This window comes from Clinocottus analis, unplaced genomic scaffold (genome assembly GCF_023055335.1).
Source record: "Clinocottus analis isolate CAN_PGR_092001 unplaced genomic scaffold, fCliAna1.0.p SCAF_23, whole genome shotgun sequence".
In the NCBI taxonomy this organism is placed as follows: Eukaryota; Metazoa; Chordata; class Actinopteri; order Perciformes; family Cottidae; genus Clinocottus; species Clinocottus analis.
The window spans coordinates 10,295,968-10,312,567 of record NW_027175965.1 but is presented as its reverse complement, the minus strand read 5'-3'; the positions used below and the strand labels follow the sequence as shown (position 1 = coordinate 10,312,567).

Below are 16,600 nucleotides of genomic sequence, written 5' to 3'. Positions count from 1 at the left end.
TGCAGAAACTTTTAGTTTAGGCCTCATTCGTTGAAATTGGTTCTGTTATGAAGGATTTCACTGAATGTGTTGAAGCTTTGAGGCTTTTGATGTTTTTCCATCACAGACACTTGTTGATGAAGGGATGAAGTTGTTAGACATGTTCATTATTTCCTGTGTCACCGCCGAGCATAACACACAATAACTACACTGCATGCATAATCTATAAAATAAAGGAATATGATGTTTTATATTTAAGGATTTTACGCTTTACAGATCCGGTGAATGACAGGCCTTTTAATTAATTTAGTGCCATTTAAAATAATAAATAAATCAGAAAATACCCTGAGTACATTTAGATTATTGTTTGTAAATGCTTTATTCATCATCATATGTCTGCTTGTTTAATGCTTTGTAGCTGATACATTTATAGTTAAAGACCACGAATAATAATAAACATGGAAGAATGCACAATACAATGAAATATGATATTATATGAAATATCCTTCATGATTTGCTTTTATGAATTAAAGCCCGAAACCATAATTATTCTTCTAAAAGAAGCAAGAGGCCTCAAAGCAGCGCTGGCTCATCTCCCGGTGCAGATTCCTAACTGGCAGCCCTCGCAGTGCTCCGGCTCGTGGGGATTCTGGACCTCCAGGCTCTCAGGGGGCCGGCCCTGCCTGCCCAGGTCCTCGTGGTAGCATTTCATCCTGATCTTCTCCACCAGGTGCTCCAGCAGGATGTCGATGTTCTCGGAGGTGACGTTCGGCTGTGCCATGGCGGCGGAGCTGCACATCTTGCAGTTCTGGCGTAAAGCCCTGACCCTCACCACGCCGTGGCCGCCCGCCAGGCGCATGTGGAAGACCACCATCACGTGGTTGGAGGGCCACCTTCTTCCACAGCCGCAGCACCTGAACCTGGAATGAAGTCAGAGAAAGTCTGAGCTCACTCTTCCTCTGCCACGCGAGTGTCTCTGGAGTGTTTCCATCAATAAAATAACCGACATGTGAAACTCTGGACGCAGCATTAACATTAACAACATGAACTTAACTTGAGCCTTGACTCTAAATGTAGAGGAAAACACTGTGAACCTAGTATTATTATATTTGAGTTGACATTACTTTAGTATCACAAGTACAGTAAGTACATCTACACAAACACAAAACACAACAAAACAAATGTATCTCCTAAACAGTCATTCCCATTAGCTTAAGGTGTACCATACTGTACATGTACACACACACACACACACACACACACACACACACACACACACCAACACTAACTTCCAGCACACTGACCGGGCGCTTGTGCTCCTGATGTACTGCTGCCAGCCGGCAGCCGGAGAGTTTGGCACGAGCGTTGCATCAAACTGGAGACGCCAGGAGTCTCCTTCTTGAAACTTGTTGGTTTTCATCTGGAAGTTGAGTTTCCACTCTGCCGCATCCATCATGTCTGCTGAGGAGAGACTGAACAGCTGATCTCAGGATACAAACAACAGAGAGAACGACCAGACGAGTCTTGTTGAGAGAAACGAAACTGACTGTACCGATGGAGTCAAAGTAAAATGAAACCTAAAAGTACTGAGACTGTAGAGAGTTAAAGTAAAATGAAACCTAAAAGTACTGAGACTGTAGAGAGTTAAAGTAAAATGAAACCTAAAAGTACTGAGACTGTAGAGAGTCAAAGTAAAATGAAACCTAAAAGTACTGAGACTGTAGAGAGTTAAAGTAAAATGAAACCTAAAGGTACTGAGACTGTAGAGAGTGATGACCTGGTGACCTTCAGTCTCGGCTCTGGTTGTGTACAGAAGTTGGTGAGGAGTGACACGCGTGTGAGGCGACTGCGTCCTTTGTCTTCTGTCCAGCAAAAGATCAAAAGATGCCTAAAAGTACTCTTTTAGAATGTATGTGTTTCAAAATGTATTTACTACATTTTGATTCAAATAGATGGGATCATTTTGACTTTATCTAGTCGTTGATGTTCTCGTTTCCACACAGAGAAAGTAGCTGGTCAACATTTCCTCCTCCTGTGCGTCGCTCTGTTTTAACTGAACGTACAAACAGCTGACTTCCCCAGTGGAGTTATGGGACAATGAAACCTGGAAGTCGACGCCAGCGTCTGTAACCAGCAGGTCCAGGTTCGTAAAGTGAATTGAAGGAGAAGGTTTGATGGCTCAGACGTTAATACACACAGTTATTAGTAGACGGTCAAAGTTCTGGGTAACAAAAGCGTACATGTAAAGAGAAAGTTATAGATCTGTGTGTTTGGATGTCTTATGATTATCTCTGACTGAGTTACATTTACATTCTACGAATATATCACACACAAAATAAATGAGCAGATTAACTGAAATATGATTGCTGCCTTTGTTTTTCATCAAATCTTCAGATCACTAAATAAGAAACACCAGAGAAACGAAACTGAAATGTTTTCTTTGTGTTTATGAGCGCTGCACGTCTTCAAGGTGTCATATCTGTTGACAGTTTGTGTAATATCCCTTTTCTTAACATTCTTACCAGCACTAATGACTTTTTATAATATTCAGGTATTCTGGTCACACATACATGAAGCTTGGTGGTTCCTTGTATAAATAATAAATAACCTTGTAGTTGAAAAGAAACACACTACAAATCACAAATACCTTTAGTTTATTTGTTTTGCATACATATTCTATTACTATTACATTTATGTTTTTAAGAAGAAGCTGTAATACTTTTTAGCAGAAACATTTATAGTTAAAGACAATTAAAAACGAGGAAATACAAAAAATAATACTTAGGAAAGCTTATGGACTTTATTATCGTGTGTTATATTATCTAAAGGGCCTGCTCTTTGGACAGACGCCCTGCATATATATATATATATATATATATATATATATATATATATATATATATATATATATATATATATATATATATATATATATATGTAAATGTGTGTGCGTGTGTTGTATTATCTAAAGGGCCTGCTCTTTGGACAGACGCCCTGCATACAGGCCTCATATATATATATATATATATATATATATATATATATATATATATATATATATATATATATATATATATATATATATATATATATGTAAATGTGTGTGTGTTGTATTATCTAAAGGGCCTGCTCTTTGGACAGACGCCCTGCATACAGGCCTCATATATATATATATATATATATATATATATATATATATATATATATATATATATATATATATATATATATATATATATATATGTAAATGTGTGTGTGTTGTATTATCTAAAGGGCCTGCTCTTTGGACAGACACCCTGCATACAGGCCTCATATATATATATATATATATATATATATATATATATATATATATATATATATATATATATATATATATATATATATATATAGGCCTCATATATATATATATATATATATATATATATATATATATATATATATATATATATATATATATATATATATATGTAAATGTGTGTGTGTTGTATTATCTAAAGGGCCTGCTCTTTGGACAGACGCCCTGCATACAGGCCTCATATATATATATATATATATATATATATATATATATATATATATATATATATATATGTAAATGTGTGTGTGTTGTATTATCTAAAGGGCCTGCTCTTTGGACAGACGCCCTGCATACAGGCCTCACAGTGAGCCGGCTCGTGGGGACTTTGACCGTTAAATCTTCTGAACGGCTCTTTCCTTGTTCCCAAGTCTTCGTTGTAGCATTTCATTCGTATTTTCTCCACCAGATTCTTCATGAGGATGCTGATGTTGTCTGAGTCGATGCTCGGCTTCTCCATCGGCCCGTCGGTGCACATCTTGCACTTCTGGCAGCAGGGCCTCACCTTGACGACGCCGTGCCGGTGGGACAGGTGCATGTGGCAGGCGACCCTCACTTTGTTAGAAGACCAGCGTCGTCCACACTCGCTGCACTTGTACCTTCATAAAGACATTTCAACAAAATGACAACCAACTGAAGGTCACTGGAAACTCCAGTTTTAGCTCCAGAAACATTTGGCAGCAACAATGCTGACTAAATAATAAATGATATACTTGGGTTTGAATCTCAGTTGGATCCTAATCGTTGACTATCTGGTTGAATCCGTGGACTGAAGCCAGTGTTAAAGGTCAAATAGGAGGAGAGAGAGACATGTTCCACCGCCTCCTTCCTGCTGCCATAATAATAGCAGCTTCTTTATACTGTCATGTATATCTTGCATAAATTATGGTTCTTGGCCTCATCAACTGAGGTCAACCAAACCCAACCTTTGTCGCACCGTGCATGTCATTAATTTAGAGCTAAACCCTTAACTTTAACATTAACCATAACCAACTTATTAATCTAAATGTAATGGTTTACACTGTGGAGACCAGTTTGTGAGCTTCTACAATGTGACTGAGGATTTTTTGTCCACAAAACCGAGTGCATACAGACAAAAACCTTAATAAACCTAATGCATCAAACACTATTTATTTTAAACATAACATATACATCATATAACATATACACAGGCTACAGTATTTAACAGTAGTTAACACACTGACCTTGCACCGGTGCTGACAATACATTGCTTCCAGCCCGGCTTGTGGGAGTTATGCATCAGACTTTCATCAAACTCCAGACTCCAGGAGTCTCCTGGTTTAAGATCCTTTGCTGCTGTCTGGAAGAGACGGGTCCACTCCAGCGACGCCGTCCAGCTGAGAAAGAGACTGAACACTCACAGCTGATCTGCACAGGAGACAAACAACTTGTGAGAACCATGTCACGTGTCCTGTTGAGAGACTAGGAAAAGAAACTGACTGTGCCGATGGAGTTCAGGAAAACGAAACTTAAAAGTACTGAGGCTCTAACAACAGAGAGTTTTAGGAAAAAGAAACCTAAAAGTACTTTGGCTCTAACAAGAGAGCTTGAGGAAATTGAATGTACGTGTAAACTTGGTTTATGATGTTTTGGGTAAACGTGCATGTTTCAGGAAGGACAGCGTTGAATGCTGGGTGTTCTGTGACCTCCAGCTTGCAGAAGATGAAAACATAAACTTCGTACTTTCCTTTGATCCACTGTCATCATTACTTCCCAGAGAGACAGTAGCTCAAACATTTCTGCCCATCTTTCATGTTTGTGGTTCAATTTTAACTTCTGTACTATATGAAGATTCATTGTTAAACCACAGATTAAAAGTGTTTATATGATGTCAATATCATGTCCTCCCCTCGCTGTTTACACTTCCCTGAATCATATTAATAATTTGTGTAGTAGGTGCTTAACAATAAACAATACATTTATAGTCTCTTCAATGAGAGATATTCATGTCGCCACTTCTCCTCATCTTATGGCTCATTGACCTCATTTGCAGGTTTAAGGTTACACCAGGGAGCAACTCAGTTTCTGCCATTTGTAATTCATACCTCGTCTGTAGATAATGACGATCAATACCGAATGTATTAAACCGTGTTCAACCATTAGCCCAATATTATTAGACAATTTAACTGTGCAGTGTTTACCCCTCTGGCTTTTTACACAAGAACAAAAGACCTGGAATTAAAATGAGTCCCTTTAATTATTTTAATAAATCTTCATCTAGATTTAAATGAGAATGTAGTGATTTGTGTTGGCTGGTTTCAGTTAGCCGTTGCATATGATTAGCTGCTGGAACATCTTTGGATGCAAATAGTTTCAGTGGCCTGTAAGCGACACCTGATCAAATACTGGTGCGGTTCATACAGTGTAGTGTGGAAAACACCTTCCTTTTCCATTTAATCTTGTGTGATTTGAATCCTTCTTGGATAAGATGGGATACTGAAGGACATGGGGAGGATGTGTCAGGAGACTGACCTTTAAATCTGAAAGAAGTCTTGATTTGCTCCTGAAATCACAGCACTTTTGTCCTGCTTTTTCTCAGGTGAATGCAGCCAAATGAGATGTTCTGATTTGTCTGTAGTTGATGAAGAAGTTCAGGATGAAGATGTATTTCCTCTTCTGATAGCAGCCCTGAGCAGAAACCATGTCTGACTGAAGAGGAAAGAGTGAATGAAATACATGGTGTAGATAACGTGACATTTTGGATGATACTGCTACCAAAGGCTTTCCTTTTCCTGAGACAAGTAGGAACAACGACAACATGATTCCAACTGAGAGACAATGGGGAAAAAACAATGAGAAAACGTCAAAATTCTGGCAGATTTCAAAACGAGACGCTCTTATTTTGAAACCGGAAAGTCGGAGAAAATAAGGTCGCTATGGTAACGGGTGAAACTTTGCAACGATTAGCTCGCTAGCAGCTGCGAGACTTCTTCATTTCTTCATTTCCTCTCTTCCTCTCTCTTCTTGTGGCTTCACTGTCCCGCCATGGGAGCGTCCGACGCGTACCTCATACGACCTAATCACCACAACAAGTGAGCTGGACGTCTTCCCGTCGGCAACACAGGAGCTTTTATCCAGATAGCGCGAGCTCACTGCTAGCGAGGAGTTTGTAAGCTAAGCTAGCCACTGTATTTAACCGCGTAGCAAGGTTACGTGTTTTCTACTATAACTCAACCAACTAGTCAACGTTGACCAAGCTGTGCTAACCAATACGACTAGTTAAACAGATAACTAGTGTTGGACTCTGTACGCGAGTGGTGACGTTTGGCGTCAGTACTGTAATTAGCTAACGAGCTCAAACCAACCAACTAGCTGGCTAACGCTAGTTATAACACAACAGTCAACAGAAGTAACGAGCTCAAACCAACCAGCTAACGCTAGTTATAACACAACAGTCAACAGAAGTAACGAGCTCAAACCAACCAGCTAACGCTAGTTATAACACAACAGTCAACAGAAGTAACGAGCTCAAACCAACTAGCTAACGCTAGTTATAACAGAGACATTGAGTGAACGTGTGAAACATGTCTCCTGTCATCAGCCTAATGTTGGTGAACTGATAATACTCTTGTCTGCTTCATCTCGGATGTAGGAGTCACGCAATGTTACACACACACATGTTGAGTTATACAAGTTAGGCTACATTTTCTAAAACGGATAACTCAATGTATTGTTGACCTATAATATAAATGTAATCAGTATTTATTCGGAGACCTTTGCAGCAGAGAGAGAGGGAGAGAGAGAGAGAGAGAGAGAGAGAGAGAGAGAGAGAGAGAGAGAGAGAGAGAGAGAGAGAGAGAGAGAGAGAGAGGGAGAGACTGATCAGACTTCATGTTCTGCTTCGTTGCTTCCTGTTTAACCTCCAGGTTTAACCTCCAGGTCTAACCTCTAGGTTTAACCTCCAGGTCTAACCCCTAGGTTTAACCTCCAGGTCTAACCCCTAGGTTTAACCTCCAGGTCTAACCTCTAGGTTTAACCTCCAGGTTTAACCTCCAGGTCTAACCTCCAGGTCTAACCTCCAGGTCTAACCTCCAGGTCTAACCTCCAGGTTTAAGCCGGCCATCGTGAAGGAGTGCATTCGGGAAGTCGTGAGGGAGCGCCTGTCTGCGCTGCAGTATGACCCAGAAGAAGCTCCAGCGCTGTCCCGCTCACTGGCAGAAGTCATCAAGGACAAAGTGAAGAGTGAGTGATATGTTTCCATCTCTGATCAACACTCAGAAGGACAAGGTGTCCAAGTATTGTTGAATGAAGTCAAAACTGTCTTCCAAATACATATTTGAGCAGTAAGATGTGTAATTCAGTTGTGTTAATTCATTGTCTGATTTAACATTCTACATAAATCACCTTGATGAAATACATGGCAAACAAAAAGCGCCTCCAAAAAATACATACAAAACTAGATTGTGAAAAAAGTAAATATTGTTACTTTACAATGTCCTTTTGGTTTAACCAAGATGACTTTGTTTCATAAAACGCACATTCACTATCCTTCTTATTGTCAAGGTAACGCACTAAAAAATAAAAAAATAAACATGCACTTTATTAATCCCCTTGGGGAAATCCTTCTCTGCATTCGACCCGTCCTTGGTTAAGGAGCAGTGGGCCCTGGGAGGCGCCCGGGGAGCAGCGAGGGGTTAAGTGTCACTGTTACAGGTACTGCTCTTCTTCAACAGATGCAGGGTTTGACAGATATAAGCTGGTTGTGCAAGTGGTGATTGGAGAACACCGCGGACAAGGAGTGAAGTGAGTGATCATTTGGTAATGGTGAACAAAAAATACCTTTGGAATTATGTAAATCTAATATATGGGAATACTCGTAGTGGATGTGTGTTGTATTTATTGTGCACTTTATGGATACTCAAGCTGCAAAATCAAAGACCAACAGTGCAATAACAGCACTACATTTATCAGAATCGTTCAGAATTACTGGACAGGTTTACCACAGCCAGGACTTTTCTGGACAAGTTTAGAAATGAGAAAAACTGTTATCCTATGATCAAGACAGGATATTTAAACTACCATACTTAAAGTTTTTCATAAAATAATTCAGACCTTCGCAAAGGAATGCTTGACCCTCTCCTGTGTCTCACCAGGATGTCTTCAAGGTGTTTATGGGATGCCGACACAGACAACTATGCAGAGGATGTTTTCATGAACGTAGGTGCCATGTTCAGTTCATTCAGATGTTACGGGGAAAGCAGACTTTGTTAATCAGTGTGTATTTCATGTTTTGCCTACAGGACAGCTTGTTCTGCGTGGTGGCAGTATTCGGAAGCTATTACTACTGAGGAAATCAGGACGGTAACAGAAATCTCTGAACAGTTGTGAGGTGAACATCCAGATGAGGCGGCTCTTCTCCAGCACTTCCTGCCCACGTTGCACATGAATCTGATGCAGCGCAGTGTGTTCTGTCCACTTCGGTGCTTGACTTAGCACAGCATCTCCAGCAGAGGTCAGTATTTGTCTGATTGGCAACATGATGACGTCATTACTGCTGGTCAGTGACCTGAGGAGGAAAGAATGATGATGGATATCTGAGACATATACAAGTGTGTGTATATGTATTTATACACTTATTCATACATTCATGTGGTATTTGTCAGGTATAAAAAAAGTGTGTTTATCTGCCCAAAATGTTCTCCTTCTCTTCTCTCAAGGGGAGCAGAAGCTTGAGTCACGTTTATGTTTATATACTAAGTCTGTTTATTTGATATATCCACTTTTTAATCTTAGTCTTCATTTTGTTTGCAAATTTAACTTAGTTAAGATTACACTACACCTTAGAAGTACAGTGTATGCTCACATTACTTCTCTTCTCTCTCTCATACCTCAATAAACGTATTCTCTCTCTAAATCTGTGTGCAGCAGCTCTTTATGATTCAAGTGATCTTGATGTTGTTTTTATAATTAAGTGCACGACGACAGATGTTGACGATTCTGCATTTAGCACTCGGTCAGCTGTGATCGTGGTAACTCGGCAGTGTTCTCTTCGCATAATGCGTGATACTGGGTAAATTAAACAAATAAGTATCAGGAATTTGCCGTGATTTGTGCTTTATTGCCTCGCCTCGATTATACGTAGTCTAGATAAAGATCAGGAGAAGTTGTAATCAAGAGAAATCCATATTATTTGAGTCTATTTGTCGTCCAAGTGGAACAGAAGCACATGGTCACCTCCCTCCTCAGAAACGTTGCTCCTCTTCAGCGTTTTTTAATCCTGTTTTGAATTATTTTGCATTTTTGTGCTTTGCAACATATTGAACACGTTTGTAGTTTATTCATGATGTTTATTTGCTGTTCTGGTTTATTCATTAATAATAAGGTCAGATGTACAGAGACACAACTTGGTGAAACTTACCTGACATGAATTAAAAAGACAATTTCTAGTAAACCTCTCTACTGTCGACTGTGAACAGAGTTTATGACTTCAGTCACTGACAATCCATCAACTTAGATGGGACTCATATTTCATATCCAAGTGCCATCTTAGCTGAACATTTTCTTTAGAGAAAAAGACAGTGATGCTGGTGTTTAAAACCTGTAAATATTCTCCTCTTTGTGTTTATTTGAGAATGTGCTGACTCCAGCTGAGGTTATTCTTCTTCTTCTGTGACAACACATCACCTCAGAGTGAAGCCTTCGTTCTTCCAGATGGGTCGCAGTGACGCTGCTGGTGGACTGAGCAGAGTTGTGCCTGTGCATTCATGAGGCCTTATTTCCCTTCTTCACCTCCCACTCAGAGTAGCGTCGGCTATGATTTCCATTTGCTATTATTGAGAGCAGTATTTCAGTGTGACCGAATATTCCTCCAGATGTTTAGTGAGGCTCAATCTTTCTTCACAACTGGTCCAATGGTTGAGAGCAGCTGGCGCCATTCAAGTCTTTACGGCTTCCTTTGTACAGTTTGTACGTTTTTAAGAGATAATTGTCTGATATACTTGTATATATGCATCTTCTCCTCTCAAGGGGATTAATCATCCATCTTGATGCACACGGTGTGCAGTAAAATACAAATTATACAGTTGACCGTGTTACAATTTGTTCCAGTTTGATATCGTTCTTTAAGATGCTCTGACTCATCGTACCCTCGTACAACGACAAAGAAAAACCTTGTAACTGCGATCTTTACAGTCTACACTTCCACATCTTCAGGAGGCAACGGCTCGTCTGGATGGAGGCGATGAATAACCGTACAGGCTCGTAAAGGAGCGGGTTCGAGCTGTAAATAAACACACTGCAGGAGGACAGCTTTTATGGCCAGTTTACCAGACACACAGTACACCCATCATATTGTTTAAAGGCATTCAAAAATCATATTTGTCATACTTTTACATGAACAGCATTTCCCATGTCACACAAAAACCTGTTCAATCTGGACTTAAGCTAAACTTTCTTGACTAATCATAACAAGCACATCACAAAGCTGCTTCATATTTGAAATAATTTAAACAAATTATTTTCCATCGGGATAAATAACATCTGTACACAAAGAACACTTTCAACAACTTAAAGCAGAAATACAGTCAGGAGAAATTACATTAACACAGGAACACGAGTGTAAACACAATTTTTGTGATCTAAACAACATAGTTTACAGTATTTACTTACAAAGATCTGTGACATTCATATTACAAATAATATAAATAATTACATAATGGAGGATTACAGGCAGGATCAGGAATAAAATCACTTTTGCGTTGCCATCTGCCATTTCTTTCTTATCTTTATTCCTTTGTTTTCTTTTTTCAGTAGTTTAGACACTTCAGTTTATTGTTATGTTAAACCAACGTGTTTCACATAACCTTAATATATTTATAACAAGTATATTTACATGCTCGTCCTCCTTCTGGCCCGGACAAACCTTTTATAACCACTGGTTCTTTTACAACTAATGAATGCCAGTATTGTTGTTTACTGTACTGTCATTTAAACATAACTGTTTTCATCATAATGGCCTCAGACATTGAACATTGGATGTTATCTGTGCTGGAAAATTCAAGTTGACATTCCAGTGTGCATCATTTCTGAGGGCTTCAGCCTAAAGATGAGCTTCTAACAGTTTGTGATCTGCTGAGTTACTAATAAAGTTGTCAGAAGTAGCTTAGCATCGCTAACATGACACAGCAATACCACAGCGTCATGTTCTGCAGGTCTTCACGCGGACTGTTTAAAGTTCATGAGAATAAAACCATCCTACAAACGATATCTAATCAAACGCCACACTTTAAATACTCTTTGAGTGGTTTCTAACACGAAAAGCAGGTTTCCTCTTTCTTCCTTTCCTCCGCCGCGGCCTCGGCAGCAGCAGCGCCGCTGAGCGGCACCTCGCTCAGGGTGCTGCGCAGCGTCGCGCGGGTGCCGCTGAGGGAGCGCTTCCTGGGGTTGGCGTGGTGAGGCCGATGACACATGACCTCCTTGAACATTTCCCTGAAGCGCGTGGACATCAGGTTGTACAGGACGGGGTTGACCGCTGCGCTCAGGTAGAACAACACCCCGGAGACGATGTGCACGTACTGGAAGATCTCACGGTGGTTTTCCGTCCAGGCATCAATGAAACTCCACATGAGGCGGTCGGTGTGAAACGGGGCCCAGCAGATCCCGAAAACCACCACTAAGACAACTGGGAAGTCAGTGGGAGACAATGAGAGATCGTACTTTGATTGATGTTGCTAACATGCTAACATTGATGCTGCTAACATTGATGTTGCTAACATTGATGCTGCTAACATTAATGTTGCTAACATTGATGCTGCTAACATTGATGCTGCTAACATGATAACATTGATGTTGCTAACATGATAACATTGATGTTGCTAACATTGATGCTGCTAACATTGATGTTGCTAACATTGATGCTGCTAACATTAATGTTGCTAACATTGATGCTGCTAACATTGATGCTGCTAACATGATAACATTGATGTTGCTAACATTGATGCTGCTAACATGCTCTCTCTGTTCTCTCTCTAGGGCTCTGTGTGTGTGTGTGTGTGTGTGTGTGTGTGTGTGTGTGTGTCAGTCAGTCAGTGGTGCAGAGAATATCTCTTGTTCTAGGTGAACAGCCTTTGATTTTGTAAAATGTAATTTTTCCCGTAATATTTTTAGTATTGGACAAAATGTGAGAATTGGTTAAAATAGCTGAACATTTTTGCAATTACAAGATCACAAATCCATAAAGAGAGAGCTCTTTGTTTTGTATGTGTGTCTACACATACGTGTCTTATCTGTAGATATCTTCTTCAGGCATGATCCCTCTTATGTCTAATTGGACAAACGCATCATCTTCGTGAGTGTCACTGATCTTTTCTTCCAGTTTGTAAAACAGGAAAATCATGGCAGCTGTTTTGGACATGTGAACAATCGATCAAACTACTCTCTGAAATCAGTTTGTATGAACATTTGTGGCAATAAAATCCGCCATGATGGGTCTGAATCATGCTTTTATCTCATGTAAGCGTCTCCACTACCACGTGTACTCGGTTAATACTCACATAACATTTTGGTGACCTGCCGGCGCCGGGCCTTCTGCTGCTGCGACCGGACCTGACCGAAACCGTCCCGTCCAAAGCTCTTCTTCGCCTCCAGCTGGTGCATCTTCTCCTGCTTCAGCTGCAACCCAATGAGCATGTAGAGAGCGCTGATGGTGAGCATGGGCAGCATGAAGAACACAAAGGTGGTGACCTGGATGGTCAGGTTGTACATCCAGCGCGGTTTCACCAGCATGCAGATGGCCGAGTCGGGGATCTCCACGGAGATGTTCCCTGAGAACACGTTGGGGGGCGTGTGAAGGACGGCAATCCCGTGCAGACTCGTGTTTGGCAAAGCGCACAACACCGACACGCCCCACACCGAGAGGATGACCCGCTTGGCGTGGGTACGCGTCACCACGTACTTGGCGCGTAGCGGGTGCACCACGGCGATGTAGCGCTCCACGCTCAGCGCCGTCACATTGAGGATGGAGGCGAAACACGCGGTCTCGAACAGGAAGGTTTTGAAGTAGCAGCCGCCGGCGCCCAGCAGGAAGGGGTAGTTCTGCCACAACTCGTACAGCTCCGGCGGCACGCCGAGCAGCAGCAGCAGGTCCGACACCCCCAAGCTGAACAAGTAGTAGTTGGTTGGCGTCCACATGACTTTGTTGCGTGCAATGACAGTGCACGTCAGCACGTTCCCCACCACGCCGAGCAGGAAGATGAGCAGGTAGACGAGGCAGACGGGCAGGAACACGGGGGATCGACGAGGCCCCAGATGGTCCTCCAGGTACTCTTGCTCTGTGAGACATGCGTAGTCGGGGTCGGCGTGGCTCCCGTTCAGGCCAGAGGTCGCGTTGAGGCACTTTCCCCCCGGAGGACAGAACCAGCCCTCCTTCTCAGCCACGAGGTCAAAGGAGCAGTTCGAAGCCGACATCCTGAAGGAATCAGACTCGCTATCTGAGGGAAACCAAGATGGAACAGACGGGAAATTTCATTTCACGGAAAATCTTTTGAACACACTTTACAATGAAGGTAATGCAATTTTTACAAAATGGATTTTTAATCATGGTTGAAATCAACGTTTTGTCGACTACCACAAATGTATATGTCGGTACAAATAAGGAGTTGTTTCACATCTTGATCTTAAGTTTTCTGACCAATTTCCAGAACTTTGAATTGGATTAGCTGAGACTGTTTCTGCCAATTCCTTTTGAATTGACTTCCGACAGCGAGCAGAAGACCGAGTGATTCAATCAGCTTCACAGCCATCTGTCGCTGCCCTGAAGTCATTATTAACAAACTCACTGATAGTCTTTCAGCTCATTGTTTTGTTTTGTGTCGTTCTGATTAGAATCTTTTCCAGCTGCAGTCGTCAGGTGTTTTCAGGTGTTTTCACCCCAGAAGGTGGCGGGGTAACGCTCTGGCGCAAGTGCACTTATGATGACGGCAATAAAAGGGTTTACGTCTGAAGATTAAAGCTCAGAGCTGTTCTGGTGAGTCACTCATGTCCTGTTGGGAATACCTGCAGTCGTCCTGCTGGGAACCAACTTGTCTTTTCTTTGTGTTCATTATGAATGCAGACAATGAACACTGTTACACACATTTACAGACACAAGTTGTCCAGTAAAAACTCAGATCTGTCAGATGTTATCTGTAGAATAGGACAGTTCAACATTTTAGGAAAATGGGTGAAATGTGTAGAAACAATCTGAGGGTGAAAAGGAGGGATGTTGTGCGGCCGTGACCGGCAACCAATAGAAAGACAGCCGAGATGTTCGGCACGTTTCATAACACAAAATGTCGTATCAACACCTTTTGTCATGCAGAGACACATGCAATGCAACCCTTCATTGGGCCTGGTGGTGATGGTGGATCTTGTTGAACCTTTAAGGTTCAGCAGCAGCTGCAATGAGCAGAACTGTTTGCAATGAATGGCTTTTTAAAATAGATGTATCATTGGTTTGTAATTCATAACAGAACATTTGATGCTTACAGAGGAACTTCTTTGACGTAGGAGGAAGGGAAACTGAGCAATTAGCTGAATGCTAATTACTGACTTTGAGGTCAAATCGAATGACGTTACGTTTCCAACAGGGAAGGGCTTCGCTTCCAGTTTTATTAATAACTATTGATCATAAGCAGGAACTCACAATTGTGACTTTCACATATTTCAGTCAAAGGTCTTTTCTTATTAAATGATGCATTTCATCAGACTGCATTTTGTGTGTCTGTGGTTTTTCAACACAATAGGTGTTGTGGCACATTGTGCAGTGGAGGCACGTGCGTTACACAATGAAGCGCCTGCGTGTGGCTCCAGAGTGCCGCCGCTGTGCAACTCATTACTGCGTTTATGAATATTATACTGTCGCCCTCGGAGCCGCGCACGCTTTCAAAACACAGTTTTGTTTTGTTTCATGCTGCTGGTGGTCGCCTGCTGACGCCTCACGACTATTAACTATTACACACGCACGCACGCACGCACGCACGCACGCACGCACGCACGCACACACACACACACACACACGCACACACACACACACTACAGACTACATTGACGCCTTTCAGCCGCCGCTATGCAGACAGACTCGGTGAGTTAAATTACATTTTTTTCTCAGATGAAATTACCTGCATAACACACTTTTCTATTGGAATAAAGTGTTAGTGTGTATAAAGGAACTCACCTGGCAGAGACCTTTCTAGTTTCAATGCTCTATAAAGTCTGACGTGATGGTTTATGTGCAAAATCCAGGACTTTGAACGTGGTTCTGTTATTTCAAGTCAAAACTTAGCAGCATCCAAACAAGCTGCTTTAATTAAATACACATTCATATCTCGTCTAAAACTGTTCACCCACACCCCATTGTTATTATTATTATTATTATTATTATTATTATTATTATTATTATTATTATTATTATGAGCACCTTTAGTGACTTTGATATTTCTGCTCCCTTTTTATCTGGTGATATGTTTCTCTGGCAGTTATATTGATTTATTCATCTTTGGTATTGTTAAAAAGTAGAAAGCAGGAGGAAATGGTCTTGTAGAGAGAGGACTCACTACGAAGGTCAGTATATCTTACATTATATTACATTTTACATTACAAGAGAATAAACCACCCGGACACTCAGGAAGATTGCAGACAGAAAGGTAGAAAACATGATCCCATTCATCAGAGATGCATTTCCCCTCTTTGTTGTTCTGTAATTCTATTTCAGAGGATTCACTTCCCTCAACGATCCTGTTCAACAGAAAGAGCACTTTGGAAAATGAAGATGAAGTTCTGGTGTTCTAACAGAAGCACGTTTTATTTTACTGGTTTCAGGCACAAATATGCACAATGTCGTCATCCTGCAGCCGTGAGGAGAAGCTTTGCAAAGCGCGTGAAGCGTCTTACCTCCAACGTCTTCTTCTGTGGTTTTTCCTCCTGTGAACACAGAGAAACGTCTCGGATGGAGTCTGACCAACGTGATGCTCAGTCGCTCTCCTTCTGATCTGTCGCTCTGTGCTTGAGCCTCACTCATGATCACACACACGCGCACACGCACGCGCACACACACACACACACACACACACACACACACACACACACACACACACACACACACACACACACACACACACACACACCACCTCTCACTCTGTCATTCTCCCTCACTTTAAATAGAACCCATTCCAACCTTCATGTATGACTTTGCCCACACGTGTGATTACTGTCATGTCGTCTTGCAGAGTCTTGTTTCACACTAAGAGCTTTTTCTTTCACTGCTGA

General features: G+C 41.3%; 4 protein-coding genes across 4 annotated transcripts; 1 reads left to right on the top strand and 3 right to left on the bottom strand.

The window, feature by feature from the left end:
- Window positions 1–379: 379 nt before the first annotated feature.
- Window positions 380–1,511, bottom strand: LOC137793612 (receptor-transporting protein 2-like). Its single transcript, XM_068589881.1, has 2 exons — window positions 1,284–1,511; window positions 380–899 (listed from the first exon to the last, which is right to left on the bottom strand). The coding sequence occupies exons 1-2, from the start codon at window positions 1,433–1,435 to the stop codon at window positions 569–571; spliced, it is 483 nt and encodes a 160-aa protein (XP_068445982.1). The 5' UTR covers window positions 1,436–1,511; the 3' UTR covers window positions 380–568.
- A 2,078-nt stretch (window positions 1,512–3,589) lies between these two features.
- LOC137793799 (receptor-transporting protein 3-like) lies at window positions 3,590–6,345 on the bottom strand. Its single transcript, XM_068590155.1, has 3 exons — window positions 6,335–6,345; window positions 4,543–4,707; window positions 3,590–3,936 (listed from the first exon to the last, which is right to left on the bottom strand). Exons 1-3 carry the CDS (start codon window positions 6,343–6,345, stop codon window positions 3,594–3,596), a joined length of 519 nt encoding a protein of 172 aa, XP_068446256.1. The 3' UTR covers window positions 3,590–3,593.
- Window positions 6,229–9,228, top strand: dynlt2b (dynein light chain Tctex-type 2B). Its single transcript, XM_068589725.1, has 5 exons — window positions 6,229–6,390; window positions 7,407–7,540; window positions 8,032–8,101; window positions 8,452–8,515; window positions 8,599–9,228. The coding sequence occupies exons 1-5, from the start codon at window positions 6,344–6,346 to the stop codon at window positions 8,644–8,646; spliced, it is 363 nt and encodes a 120-aa protein (XP_068445826.1). The 5' UTR covers window positions 6,229–6,343; the 3' UTR covers window positions 8,647–9,228.
- A 2,347-nt stretch (window positions 9,229–11,575) lies between these two features.
- Window positions 11,576–13,781, bottom strand: nmur1a (neuromedin U receptor 1a). Its single transcript, XM_068589890.1, has 2 exons — window positions 12,850–13,781; window positions 11,576–11,978 (listed from the first exon to the last, which is right to left on the bottom strand). The coding sequence occupies exons 1-2, from the start codon at window positions 13,760–13,762 to the stop codon at window positions 11,605–11,607; spliced, it is 1,287 nt and encodes a 428-aa protein (XP_068445991.1). The 5' UTR covers window positions 13,763–13,781; the 3' UTR covers window positions 11,576–11,604.
- Window positions 13,782–16,600: the final 2,819 nt, after the last annotated feature.